The following is a 14,691-nucleotide window of genomic DNA, read 5'->3' as shown; positions in this document are numbered from 1 at the left end:
TGGTTGTCTATGTCTGTTAAATAAACCGACTCATATAAATACAGATAAATCTCTTTAACAATGATCATATACTAGCAGTGCCAATTCATTTTTTCTGTCTTTGTCTCAGTGGATGGATCATATGTTGCGATTCTGTTGACAAGACATTTCTCTTATGTTTGACTCTCTCAGGAACAGTTTGGCGTTCTCTGTCTTCAAAGTATTAAGAAAGGGCTTGATAATCAGGCAGTTAAACTTGTTCGACAGATTGACATGGAAGTTATCAAACTGTGAGTTGCTAAGAAAGGCCAGACTGTTTTATTAGTGGCTTTTTGTCTGGTTTATTTGGTTTGGCATCGTACATATTCCTCTTGCCAGTACTACAATATCCTGATTATGCTGTGCTACATCTGCTTCATTTTTGAACACCCTTTTTCCTTTCACTTTACTTTCTTCTGATATGAATGGATTTGGTACACTGTGAACAGTCAGCTTCTTATATGTATAAGATTACACATCAATGACAGCTGATTGTGAAGCCCAAAACAAAACATTTCTATGATATAAATTATATTTTATTAATCTTTTATAATATTTTAATTGTCTTTTTTTTTTTACCTTTAGGCCATAATTATTAAAATTACCTGAAACTGATACTAAAAATCACTTTTTGTCTAATTTTTTAAAAAAGAATACGAATGTACTTTTTATTGAATAACTGAAATACATTTAACTTTTCAATAATATTCTAATTACTGAGGTGCACATCATTTAAATTCAAGTTTACATTGATCTATAAAGACAGAGAGTTATGTGATGTGTTAATGACAATTAAAGTGATGACAAGGAGGCACTGTAACTAAAAATACATTTTTCAACCAGATATAAATAATCAACATACCAGTGGAAATATGCCAAAATACAGTCACCAATTGTAAGAAGGGTTTGATTGCTGCATCTTAAACTATCAAGATGCAATTTTAGCAAAAGAAGTCTCATTATTTCATATCAAGATCAAGAACAAAATTTTTGGTCAAATGAAAATACTGCGCGTCTCCTAATATAATAACGCTAATATTCCTCAAAACTAGTAGTTACCTAAGTTTCGTAGGCTCTGATTATTATTTTGTCTATTAGCAACAAAAGCACTTTTAAATTTCTGTAATCTTTTCATTGTTTTAACCTTTTGTTTGTTGTATTTGAAAACTCTGACGACACCTTGACGCAGTGCATAACTGTGTATCGTCGTGGCGCATGAGCTACCTGTTTTACTGGAGCCTGAAATGTGTTGCGCGTTGGTGACATTTATTACTGTAAACCTTTGGAGGAGGGACCTGAGCAAAGCAGGAACAGCTTTGAGGTAGAGTAGTTTGATGGAGGTGAGTTTAAATTGCGAGGAGTTTAAATACATTTTAACGCTGCAGTTAATCAGGAGACATTCAGTTTTTATTCACTCACGTTACGGCTTGCATTTAATTGCGGCACGTTTGCTCGGAGAGCCGTGCGGACTCTGCCAGAGTTCACACTTCAAATGGTGTTTTATAACAGCGTGTCTGAATCTGGGCACTCCTTCCTTACATAAGAAGTGTTCAGATTCACTTCATGTGTTGGGATTACGCAATAACATGCAGTCTTTAAGACTTCCCCGTAATAATTTGCACTTTAGAGGCAAAACAAAATCCCTTGCAGAATGGCTATGCAGTTAGTCAATGCAATGTGTTTTGACAATATAAAAATAAAATTAAAATCACTTTTTCTTGCAAAATATAAAAGTTCATGTCAATCAAACTAACACGACGTAAGTTTTGGGGGGAAAAAAAGAAATAGGAGTAATATATGACTGTCTTCTGCTCAGATCTGCCATGCTGGCACCTCTTCTTCTTTCCCTGCTCCTGGCATCAGGAAGTGATGTCAAAGGGGAGGTGGAGGACAAGAGGCCTAACTTTGTCCTAATGATGGTGGACGACCTCGGGATTGGGGACATAGGTTGCTATGGCAATGATACCATCAGGTAAACCATACACAATCCATATTTTTGATGTCCTCAGTAAAGATCTGTGAAATTGAAAAATGTTAGTAAAATCTTTTATAGAATAAAATGTATTCATGATAAGAACATCACAAGTAAGTCTAGCTAACTGAAGGTGTTTTTATTTTAATGTAATATACAAATTTAAGTTGATCAGAGTATCTTTGATGTAGCCGTTTTTCAAAATTGGAAAGACAAGAAAAAATATAATTTAGATAAAACAGATTTTCATCTAAACTTGCCCATATTTACAGAAAATGTTTAAAATAACTTAAACTGTGACAAAGCTACTTTTCAAAATGGGACAGAGAGGAAAAAAAATAGACTTAGGTAAGAGTTCACTGAGCTTCCTAAATCAGGAAATGACTGTACAAGTAAAAAGCCTCTCACCTGCACTTTCCCATATGAAATATATATATATATATATATATATATATATATATATATATATATATATATATATATATATATATAGAATCTGGAAAATCTGGAACTGTAATAAACAAGGATAGACGAAGAGGCAAGTTTATACTGTCACCTTTCACAGTGAGTAGGATGATAACAAATGGAGAAAAAAAATCTTCTGCACATTTTTCAGTTGAAGAGTATGCTGCTTCAGAAAAAGACCAAATTACCAAGGTTGCCAATAACAGCTGGATTAGCTGTGTGTAATTAGATCTGGTCTTAGTACCAAGTTTTCTAAAACAATCATATAATACAAAGTAATATTTGTATTATACGTTTTATATTACTCATTTTTATTTTTTACTGTTCCCGAAGAACTCCCAACATAGACAGACTGGCTTCAGAGGGAGTAAAACTGACCCAGTACATCGCAGCAGCTCCTCTCTGCACGCCAAGCCGGGCCGCTCTGATGACAGGCCGTTATCCACTTCGTTCAGGTAAATGATCTCCTGCTTAGAGCCAAACATTTACATGATAATGTGTAGTTAAATCTACCACATGCAAGGTTCCATCAGTTTTTATTTAATTTGTTTTTGCGTTCATATGTGTTGACCAGGGATGGCCAGCCCAGGCCGTGTCCAGGTACTGCTGTTTCTCGGAGGTTCAGGGGGACTTCCACCTAATGAGACTACCTTTGCTAAGAGGCTGCAGCAACAGGGATACACCACCGGCCTAGTCGGTAAGAGGCCAGTGATTCTTGAGAATAGGGACAAAACAGGTCCTATGGATAAAGCATGAAATTTGAATAAAATATACACAAAATATATTTTTTTCAAATATCTAACTAAACTAACCTGGGTCATGTGAGCACAACAATGTATATTTTTCTTTTTTTTGCTGAATATTTTTTTATTTTAAACATTGTAGTCGGTGGATGATGCCTGTAAAAGCCCTTGTCCAGGAGCAGAACTCAATACATTCATATAGTTTAAAACAATTAAAGAAATACTAAAATTATATATCATGACAATTAAGTATAAGTAGTCATATAAATAATTATAAAAGTATCGATAAATTGAATTAAAAATATTTTTTAGATATTTTCCAACTCCATTGAAATTTGTCCTTAGTTTTTGTCAACACCGTCAGAAATGAAAAGAATGTAAAAACATCAGGCATTATTGGGGGGCACCAGAACTTCTGAGGACCCCATGACGTTGTCTTTTTTCTTCCTTTGCTAGGAGGGCTAGTTAGCTCCGGTTAACTTAAGTTATTCTTTAGTTTTTTCTTCTGTTTTATTCCTAAGTTGTTTGTCACAACCATGATGTGTCAACTCCATAACTGACAATTTACAAAACTTTGATGAAATTTTGCGAAATAAAAGCTTAATTTTGGTATGATGTAAGGATTTCATGGACCTGACGAGCTACAATATGGCCTCCTTCAGAATAACATCATATAAATTGAGGTAGTTTGGCATTTCGTCAACTCCGTCAGATGTCAACTCCGTCAGAGTTTTTCTGACTCTTTCAGTGAAATTGTTGTCAAATCTCACTTAATTGTGCAACTAATTCATTTTAATGTATTTTACATGAATTGCATTACTTCACATGTACCAAGTTTTTCATTTTACTCACTAGTTTGTCACCACCTTCAGTTCTGTGTCAACTCCGTCATGCACTGTCAACTCCATCAGATGGACTTTTTCTTGTTTTTTGTTTTAAATAATATTTATTTTATTTCTTGAGAAGCATTTGTCTGTAAATTGAGTAAAAATATCACTAATGGGGTATTTTAAAAATCATTTTAGATTTATTTTTGTCAGATGGTGATGACAAAGTTTTGGGTCAGGTCGATTAAAATATTTTATTTCTTGAGAAGCATTTGTCTGTAAATTGAGTAAAAATATCACTAATGGGGTATTTTAAAAATCATTTTAGATTTATTTTTGTCAGATGGTGATGACAAAGTTTTGGGTCAGGTCGATTAAAAATGTAATTTTAAAAAAAAAATTCGCATCTGGGAGCCTGTACCTTAGCATCTTCATATTTTCTAAACATTATTTGTCATATTTGCATACATAAGGTTGAGAAATAATTTAAAAAATATATGGGAAAATTAAAACCCATTTTGTCCCTATTCTCAAGAATCACTGAGGCGATCGGGTTTGCTGTCTGACTCAGAACTCTTCCAACATACTTTTATTAAAAATTGAATAGACAATTCGCAAATCAATGACATTAACTCCATCGTTTGTAGCAATTTCGCTTCTGCTATTTTCTTTATATGTAGATTAGATTCACAAAGAAGCCTGCACTAAATTCATGGCGATTCAAAGCCTCTCATTTGCAAGTGAAGCAAATGAGGGCAAATTGAACTAGCTATTGCATAAGCTCAAAGTTGTACTTAGCAGAGGTAAAAATTAAGAGATGGAGAGTTTTATTTTATAGAATAGAATAGAATAGAATAGAATAGAATCCTTTATTGTCCCTCCTAGATGAAATTTTAGGTGTCCCATCAGTGAAACATGCAAATTCAGACAAAGATAAAATATTATAAAAATAAGGGAACATTTACAACAAAAGAAAAAATACAGTACATTTGTTAAAAATAGCACCCCCAAGTTCCATGAAATGTGCAATTAAGTAGGATGGTTTTAAAAATATACAAACTTTGTTTGTACATCTGTGCTCAATAACACAACCCCAGACTATTTAAACTTTTTAAAAGAATCTGTGAGTTCTAAAATCCACACTCTCACAGATCTTAGTCACAGAGTTAATTTATTTTGTCACTTTTAATGAACCCCCTGTGAAGCAGGTGCTGAAATCTCCCATAATTCTTGCTTTTCCTGCATCAAACCACCAACTTTCAGTAGACAGTATTTTTCTCTCCAGTCTTGATAGAGCAAATAGCAGCGGCCTTTTAGAATTTTTTTCCTTGTCACTCAGTCTTATGCTCATGTGTGATGACACATAAGGAAATACATTTTAAAGAACGTAGTAGGATCTGCTGAATTTTTCAATCGAGCCAGACCAAATTATGCATGATGAAAGGTCTGAAGATTTATGTAGTGATGTGGCCTCTTTGCTCTTTTTTGTCTTTACATTAATAGAGTTCTGTTTTTAATCTTGTGCTCCTGCAGGTAAATGGCACCAGGGTGTGAACTGTGAATCCAGAGGTGATCACTGTCATCACCCAAACCAGCATGGTTTCAGCTATTTCTATGGCCTGCCATTCACCCTTTTTAACGACTGCGTTCCCGGGGAGGGCAGCGATGTGCTGGTGGATCTTCAACTTGCACTCCAACATCTAACCCTACTGCTTGGACTGGGACTTCTTACAATGGTGGGTGTGACTTTGTCTTGGTTTTATTTTTCTTTCTCCACATTTATAAGAAACAGATATGTTTTCTTTTTGTTGTTTTTTTGTTTTTTTGCTGGATGAAAAGGAACACACTCAAAAAAAAAAAAACTGTTGTGTTAAGTCAAAAGCTTAGCAACTCGTGTAATCATGCAGACAAGTGCCAAAGGGTTTGAGAAGCAAATTGAAAACAGAAACTTTGGTTGTGAAACTCAGTTGCATTAGTCAGAGACTCACATTAAGGAAAAACCCAATGTCGAAACTGAAATTCAGAAGAACTGGCAAGGAAAGTTGCCTGTGGGACAAATAGAAACCAGCTGTTCCACAGGTAGAGCAAAGGGAATGGCACTTGAAGCAAAAATTGTAAATGAGAAGAAATTCATAGAAGCCTTTAAGAGTGACAGCCAAGTAGAGTATTTTCTATTGATAGTTTAAGAAAGGAAACAGGTTTAGTAAGAACATTTAAACTATTAGTATCTAATGGCATGAATCTCAAAGTGACAACCGTGTAACATGATATGCGTCAGTATGTCTCAATATACCAAAATCAAACTGTAACATAAAAACTGTATGTAAAAGAGTCAATACATTTGTGTATGTTCGATCCATATGTCTTTTCAGGTGTGTGTCCGTCTATGTGGGCTCCTTGAAGTTAGCCTGTGGCTACTGGTGCTACTTTTCTTTGTCAGCACAGTAGCAGCAGCTGTGTGGTATGTCCCCTTTGGGCTTCTTCGAACCTGGAACTGCATCATTATGAGGAACCAAGATGTGATAGAACAGCCCATGACAGTGGAGACACTGCCCCAAAGACTGCTGGCAGAAGCACAGAATTTCATAAAGAGGTAAGGTAAGCATGTCAGTGCAAAATAATGAGCGGCTCTGTCCTTTTTTCCCCCACAGAAAGTCTCAAAACTCACAGATACGCCAATATCTTAAATTATACTAGATATATACCTCCTATATAAGCCAATGATTGTGATGTGTTTGCAAATTTGATACTTTTAAGATTTGTGTGTACTTTAGAACAACCTGAAGTAAAAAGCATCAAATAAACTAAAGGAATTCTCCAAAACTCCTATAGTTTAGTTAGAGAGAGCTCAAATAGATTAATGACAAGTAATCCAAATAAAAGGACAAAATGGTCAAAATAGGGGAATAATTTAAACTAAAACAATCAAAACTGATAAAAGTAGTTCCATAGTCATTCATTGATCAGCAAAAAAACTTTCCCAGTTGATATATTAGTAGAATATGTAGCACTCAATAATAGGGCTAGAGAGGTTTTATGTAAAACCGACGTTATTTGAACTTCATTAAATGTTTTAATGTTATTCATTCATCAAAAACATTCATGGAGTGTCGCTTTGATTATTCCATTCATGTTTGACAAATCCCTTAACCTCCCATGTCAGTTATTTGGGTGTGCCTAAACGCTTGCTCAGACAAACCACAACCTATTTACCCAAAACTCTTCCTCGAAGATGCATTCGCCAGCAGGGCTCCTGTCTCACAGAGAACCCCTCACCACCAGACTAACAACAGCATTCTTCAGTTCAATGCTGCTGAGAATATTTGTAAATGACATAATGAAGGAGCATACAATTTCAGGACATAATCAATTGAAGGGAATAGTTATTTGATTGTGCTATAAAATGGCACTATGTCCCTGGAAAGTATATGAAGCTGCCCTTTGAGATCAACTAACAGCTTGTTGGGGTTTTTTTTAGTTGCTTTTTAATTATTACTTTGACTGTAGAAATTAACACTTTTAGGCCAGTCAGTATTTTCTTCTATATTTATTTATGAACATTAACATAAATCTGTCTCTTGCATTTCTCATTTTGAAGAGTGCCCAAGCAAAATTGGCCTCTTCATATTTACACCCCATAGAAACAGAAAATCATGTATTACTAAGTCAGAGTTTTTAAACATTCTGTTCAAACTGAAAATAAAATTAAGAATAAAGAAAGGTAATTATATTTTTACCTATGCACTGGTGATTATTTTATAATATGAGTTTATTTCCATGAATCAGTGAATGTACTCAGATAAAACTATCTGAGTACATTGTCAGTATTTTGCAAATCCAAGAGTGTTTTTAGTAGATATACCTTAGAACTACTGTTACACAAGAAAATAATATGGTTTGAAACTCTTATCAGCTTGCAATATTTTTTTTATGGATTTGAATTACACCAAATTTAGTAAAACATAATAGAATACCAATTGTTTTCCAGGATTAAGTGTAGCTCAGTGGTTCTCACACCAAAATACTCTTGACCTCACTTGTTACGGATATGACCTTAGCATGCAACCTACACTTAGAAATCCTTTACTATTTAATATTTATAAACTCAATCTGAGGATTATTGTTAAGCTTTATTTGCTTTGTGTTTTTTGTGAAACACAGGGTTTCTCTCAGTGCATTATATTAAGCCTGGCGGGCCACCAGGCTTTACTTGTGCTCCCACCGGGCTAAGCATTGCTTATTTTTTAAAGTCTTTTTTAAAATGTTTGCATTTTTTAAGACTTTGTAGTTGGTGTTCGGGTATTAATCTTACATTCTTTCAATAACACATATTTATCAAGTGATATTTTTAAATTTCATGTCAACTTTAAAAAATTTTTAACTCAAGAACACAACGGTCCGCTGGATGAATGACTGCCCTAGAGCCCAACCACCAGGCTTAGCAAGTTTTCTGGTGGAAATTTTGGACACAGATTGCTGGAATGAAGCAACAGGGAGTTATCACCCCAGTTAGTAAATTATTTTAGTTCACTTGAGAATTTGGCATAGTGGGAACTTGTTATTTTGCTAATCTTGTCCACATTATTATGTATGTCCATCTAAATTGTTTGTTACAACAGTATGAGTAATGGTTAAAGAGATGTTATGCCTGAGAACATCTCTGGCTCACTTCCTCTTTAGGAATGCTGATCGTCCGTTCCTCCTCTTCTTCTCTTTGGCTCATATCCACACGCCTCTGTTCACAACGCCTGCCTTTGCTGGAAAGAGCCTCCACGGTCGCTATGGCGACAACCTAGAAGAAGTGGACTGGATCATTGGTAAGTCAAAAGGCGTAAACCTAATATGTTAATAAGTGCAAATCTTGTGTTAGACCTCAGAAGGCAGGAATGTTTTATTTTACTTGAGTTCATAACTGACTAAAAGCATAAGATTTCAATAAACTTTAAGTTTTAAAGGGTGGAAAAGGGAAAGAATGAGTGACCTTTTACTGTGTTATCTCAGATGATTGCATCTCACCAACCTCCACTGTTTTCAGGTAAAATAATGGAAACGGTGGATTCACTCGGCCTGGCCAACAATACCTTCATGCATTTTACTTCAGACCACGGTGGGCATTTAGAAGATTCTGATTCTCTTATCGGCCAGAAAGGAGGCTGGAACAGTATATATAAAGGTCAGTCATACGTCAGGGTGATTTTGATCGATGACACTCCCACAAATATTTGTGTAATTTCTGCCTTTTTGCCTCATCTCCAGGTGGGAAAGCGATGGGAGGTTGGGAAGGGGGGATCAGGGTCCCTGGTATTTTTCGCTGGCCTGGCAGACTGGCAGCAGGGAGAGTAGTTGATGAGCCTACGAGCCTCATGGATCTCTACCCCACCCTGAAATACTTAGCCAAGGACACCGACCCAGATAGGTACAGACCAATACTTTATAATATGACACCTTTGTAATCTTCAACAGCTCGTCTAGTCTAAACAACAACAAAAAAAAAAAGAGAAAAATGTCTGGATGCGAACTAAATCTCACTTTAATTCCTTTAGCGTAAAACACAGGTGCACACACTTTACAAGGGAGGTCATCAAGATTTTTGTCACAGAATCTTCACATACATCAAATCTGTGTTGTTCCTCATGCATTCCTCACAGTCCTCTCTTCTCTTACTCTGACTCTTTCTCAGACAGTTAGATGGCTATAACCTCATGCCACTGCTGGAGGGGAAAGCTGCACGATCAGAGCATGAATTCATGTTCCACTACTGCGGTGTGTACCTGAATGCGGTGCGGTGGCATCCACCTGATAGTAAGTTCACACACGCAGAAACAGAAATGTGCTCAGCCATTCAGCAGATGTATATTTTCAGATTTAATGAGGTATGAAATATTTCCATGAGACAGAATTGAAACAGATCTTATCATGACTGTTTTGTGACGTGTGGCTTTTCACTAAAGGATGACAGAAAAAACAGAAAGTGACAGAAAAAAAAAACACAACAAAGTTGAGACATTTCATTGTCTTAGAACCCACATATTGAACATAACATATGAAAATGTTATGTTAAATGGTAAGTAGCGATGTATATGTCTGACTTTTGTAGTTAAATTCTACTCTCCGGTCAGGTTTTTCCCTGTCAATACATATTTTTTTGTACAGCTGTAATGGGAGTTATAACAACATTTATGTAAAAACATTCATTTTTGCCCTTTGTCTTCATTAATGATCTACAGCTGGAACAGTGGTGAGATCAACTGTGTGAGAAAACTGAATCTAAAAGAGAGCTTTACTATTATTTGAAAACAGAAAAAAATGCAAGCTGACATGTCTTGTGCATGCAATTATTATAGTGGCTGTTAGAAATAAGAGAAGTGTCCCAGTATGCTCCATTGAGAATCTGTGCTCTCCTAAAAGGTTCCATCATTTTCTGTTACATAAAAGGCAGAGGTTGTTATGCAACAGGAAAAGTTGTTCGGATAAACCAGAACAACTTTGCTGAACTCCATTCAGCCTTCCTGTTTTCTGCTGAACGTTTTGTTCTCTCTTACTTTCCTGCAGCCCCGAAACACAACATGTGCAAGAAAATAGATCCCACATGTAGGTTTTTCATTTCTCTTTTCTTTGTCTAACCTGGTTTGAGATATCTTGCTGAAGCAGAAAATATCTAAGAATGAGTCTTCTTCTCTCGACTACATCCAAACACGAAGCCAGCTGTAAACTTCCCCAACACTTTATTCCTGATTTGTCGGGTCTGTTGATCATCATGATGCTGTTTGTGTTGTTCCCTAATAAGTTGTTCTTTTTCTCTTGAGATTAAATTACAAATGAATATGGAGTGTGTGTTACCATTTGGTGATGTTCCAAAGGTTGTTTGCTGAACTCAATTTATTTAGGGGTATAAAAGTAAAAGGTACTGCATACACTTGAATAGCACTTTTTTTTTAAACAAATGTATCTGTTAAAAATATGAATTAATTTTCTTTCCACTTATTGATTTTGCGCTAATCTGTTCAAGTCTATCTCAAACAATGGCAATAATGTATGGCTGCTTGAAATTAGACTCTTCTGCCATTGTGAGTGCAATATCACGTTTTGATTCTCTAGCAACACAAATCCATCTCCAACCAAGTTTTCTTTCTTTTCTTTTCTTTTTTTTTTTAAAGATTTGAATCGGGTTTGGTTGTCAGACTGGGCTCTCTGGTTCTTTTGGTGAACTGCTGCAAACATTTACTAGCGATTTGTTTTCAACATTGTCAGTGCCCAAACTGCCTGTTACAACACGTTCCCACTTGTCAAGTTTTTTTCTCTTTCCTGCTTCCTGGTTTTAGTGCCACATTTTTTTTTAAATAGATGTTCCCAAATAAAAGCAATGACATCAAACAAAACATTTGGTAGGCTTGTTTCCACTGGTGATGTCTGACTTTCTCGGCAAAACATTATGCAAACATGTGATGGTGAAGAAATCACTAAGTGTTTCTGGCTTTTGTTGTGTGTCTCTGTTAGGCAACTCCATCTTCAAGGTGCATTTTTTCACGCCAAACTTCTTTCCGCCTGGCGCTGGGGGGTGCTATGACACTAAGGTTTGCCTGTGTCATGGCCAACATGTGACCCACCATAACCCACCGCTGCTGTACGACCTTTTCCACGACCCCTCGGAGTCCCGACAGCTGACCCCTGAGACTGAGCCTCGATACGCTGAAATCCTCCAGCAGGTTGCCAAAGCCGTAGAGAAACATAAGAGCACCTTTCCAAGTAAAGAGGGATCTGATGACGTTCAAGTTCAGCCCAACACAATTCAAAACCAAATGAGCTGGGAAAAGATTTTGTGGAGACCCTGGCTGCAGCCGTGCTGTGGGACCTTCCCTTTTTGTGGGTGCAAGGAAGACAAAAACATTTAAAAATAGGTTTCGGGTTAGTGAAGTTCTTCCTTGCTGACATATGTCTGCAAGTTTACTGCTTAAAAAATGAAAAAATTAAACTAATTTATATATTAGTTTAATTTTTTAATAGTTTTTTTTTTATTATCGTCATTTGACAAAAGTGAACCATGTATTTGGAATTTGAGCATTTCAGGCTGTGCAATCATTCTGTATGGAAGCTTTTTGATTTGAAACCTTGTCCCAATCAATTTGTTTTAGAAATAATGTGACTATGACTATGTTTCTATCACTAAGAGAAATTAAAAAAGAGAATAATATAATTAAAAAAGAGAGTAAATTAAATGTGAAACAAAATGTAACCAGAATAACTCAAACTGCGTTGATATGAATGAAGCAATTTAAAGTACTGTGCTGATCAGACAGTTTTTATACTGTGTAAATCATTTGGTTAGTCCAGAGAAACTCCTTTTAGTTTGCATTTTGTTGAGTACTTATTCTTATCCAGCAACCCAGAACGGGACCATTTAGTTCATATACTTCAGTCAATCCAGAACAGGAATAAAAAATGTTACCTTCCCAATCAATTACAACAAACAGATTCAGAGAAACTCCTAATAGTTCATAATTGTGAAGCACGTTTGTTGTTTCTTTTGCTTTTCTTCTGTTTTTCTGTTCGTTTGTATGTCCTCTAATTCATGTAAAGTACTTTGAATTACATTGTTGCTGAAAAGGTGCTACATAAATAAAATTAGCTCACCTGATATTGTCCCACATTTTGTTGCAAGTCATTCTCATCCTCATTGTACAGAATGTTTTTTTAAAGCTCATGAAATAAAAACTGCATCTTGTACTTGTTTGCAAATTTATAAAATAATAAATAAATAACAGTGTAATGTACTCTTGTGTTTATTACCTAGTTTTATCTAGCCCTAAAATTTCTCAAGCTAAGACATCTCTTTATTTTTTTCCTCTGCTGAAGCTGTCAAGCATAAACCAGGCTGAATAAGAATAGCTATCAACTCTTCCCATAGATGCTCTACTACTCAACTGACATCCACATGAATATGGATGTCCTGTTTTTTTTTTTTGTTTTTTTTTTGTTTTGTTTTTTTCCAAAAGTCAAAAATGTGTTGTGCTGATAACATATTTGACCAGTTAAAAACATTCTGGTTTAGAGGGTCCAGAATACCAGCGATCTCTTTGTGATGTTGTATGTCCTTTTCTCTCCAGAAGTGTTATTTCTATAATGCAAAATACTAAAGATAAGTTTGCTGTGATGACCCTTCCATTGCTTTGAGCATTGGGAACATTTCTATTGAAGGGTTTCTTGGTGGTTTGATTGCTCTAAGGCATGCTGCATGAAGTTCTGCTTAAAACTTCATATCTGGTTCTTTTTCATGGGCTCATAGATCTTTGCTGGAGAGCAGGTCATTTTAGACCCTGATATATCATGAACATGAGCCATTGGAGGTTTTTGAATTTTCTTTAGCACTTAAATATTTTAAAGGGTTGTTTTTATTTCATTATTCTTAATGCCAGATTGTTTGTGCTAAGCCATTTTACAAAAAGGCTTAGGTCCTGCTAAGCATTTTGTAAAATGAAAGTAGTTAACTCTTTGCACCATTAGGGGGCAAAGTCAGACTGCGGTTAAAACGATGAATGGTTCTACAGTGTCTTGAGGTAGGAAAAGAAAACGGCAAAATGAAGTTGGAATTCTGTCTGATGATGAATACGGTAACAAAATAAGCATTAGTTTGCATCTTTTTTGCAAGAAAAATAATTCACATTCAGCCACTGCAGAACATTGCTGCAGTATTCAGCATTCTAAGTTTTGTATTCGGTGTTCTCTCTGGTCTTTGTTCTGCGCCATTTTCCTTATGCTCCTTCCTCACCGTCTCCTCTGACCTCTGACTTCATAACCTTCTCCTCTTTTCTGCAGCAGACACCATAATACTTTTATCTCTTCTCTTCACTCGCAACCCGTCATTAAGATCAAGTGCACAAAGTCTGCTTTACTGAATTAAACCAGTGCCAGGCAAGGGGGGCTGAGGGGGGACTGACCTACTTTGACATGCTTTAATAATAAAACGCTATGAAGTACAGTGTGAACTCCTTCATCATAGGTGTCATCACCATTTGTTATCACCCTTATCATCATCGTCATTGTTTCCCCTCCAGCCATGGCAGGCAGTCCCAACATCAAAGTTAGCAAAAGCAGCATCTGATAATTTCCCTTCCTCCTCTGTTTACTGCTCTTCAAAACTCATTTTTGCTTCTCCTCCTAATTTTTGCCCTTCCCCTGCAGAAAGTGCTCATGTCGTAAGTGAGGAGACAAATTTCATCACCGTCATCATCACCACTGTAATTGCTGCCATCACAGATGTAGTGTTTATTCCCCCCCAACCTGCCTCCCCCCAGCAGTGTCCCGTACATCAAACACTCTGCGAGTTCATTACAGTAGCCACTCCATTATGTCCCTAACGGTAAATCATGCAGTCAAGCATACATAACGACATTTGGCTGTACATCAGAGTTAATGATGGCTGGTGGGGTAGAATGTTTCTGGCCGTACATCATGTCACACAGGAGGGCTACCGTGTGCACACACACCCACATGTAAACCATGGTCATGTGCATGGGGCCCAGACGAGCGCACATTCATGACCGAGCATGTGCACGGTATATCATTCTGAGCAGTTTGGTGGTTTTCTGTAAAGGTCAGTGTTTCATAGGGTGCCATAAAGCATTTTTAGAACCCAGCGTTTGTCGTACGCAAACACACACCACCTTGG

The 14,691-nt window shown here is 36.3% G+C and overlaps 1 protein-coding gene across 1 annotated transcript; it reads left to right on the top strand.

Annotated features, from left to right (window-relative positions):
• Positions 1-1,299: 1,299 nt before the first annotated feature.
• On the top strand, positions 1,300-12,792 carry arsh (arylsulfatase H). Its single transcript, XM_088001668.1, has 11 exons — positions 1,300-1,358; positions 1,835-1,990; positions 2,789-2,910; positions 3,030-3,152; positions 5,559-5,761; positions 6,398-6,618; positions 8,706-8,842; positions 9,061-9,198; positions 9,282-9,441; positions 9,706-9,827; positions 11,523-12,792. The coding sequence occupies exons 2-11, from the start codon at positions 1,842-1,844 to the stop codon at positions 11,915-11,917; spliced, it is 1,770 nt and encodes a 589-aa protein (XP_087857794.1). The 5' UTR covers positions 1,300-1,358; positions 1,835-1,841; the 3' UTR covers positions 11,918-12,792.
• Positions 12,793-14,691: the final 1,899 nt, after the last annotated feature.

The sequence above is a fragment of the Poecilia mexicana genome, unplaced genomic scaffold (assembly GCF_051168715.1).
Source record: "Poecilia mexicana isolate PSO_F unplaced genomic scaffold, ASM5116871v1 scaffold_2, whole genome shotgun sequence".
Lineage (NCBI taxonomy): Eukaryota > Metazoa > Chordata > Actinopteri > Cyprinodontiformes > Poeciliidae > Poecilia > Poecilia mexicana.
The sequence above is the reverse complement of the archived record's forward strand: the minus strand, read 5'-3'. Positions and strand labels throughout refer to the sequence as shown.

Excerpts from the sequence above, each read along its gene's own strand:
- arsh (XM_088001668.1), top strand. The coding sequence starts at position 1,842 with ATGCTGGCACCTCTTCTTCTTTCCCTGCTCCTGGCATCAGGAAGTGAT. Across the intron at positions 1,991-2,788 it reads TATGGCAATGATACCATCAG|AACTCCCAACATAGACAGAC; the intron begins GTAAACCATACA and ends CTGTTCCCGAAG. Across the intron at positions 5,762-6,397 it reads GACTGGGACTTCTTACAATG|GTGTGTGTCCGTCTATGTGG; the intron begins GTGGGTGTGACT and ends ATGTCTTTTCAG.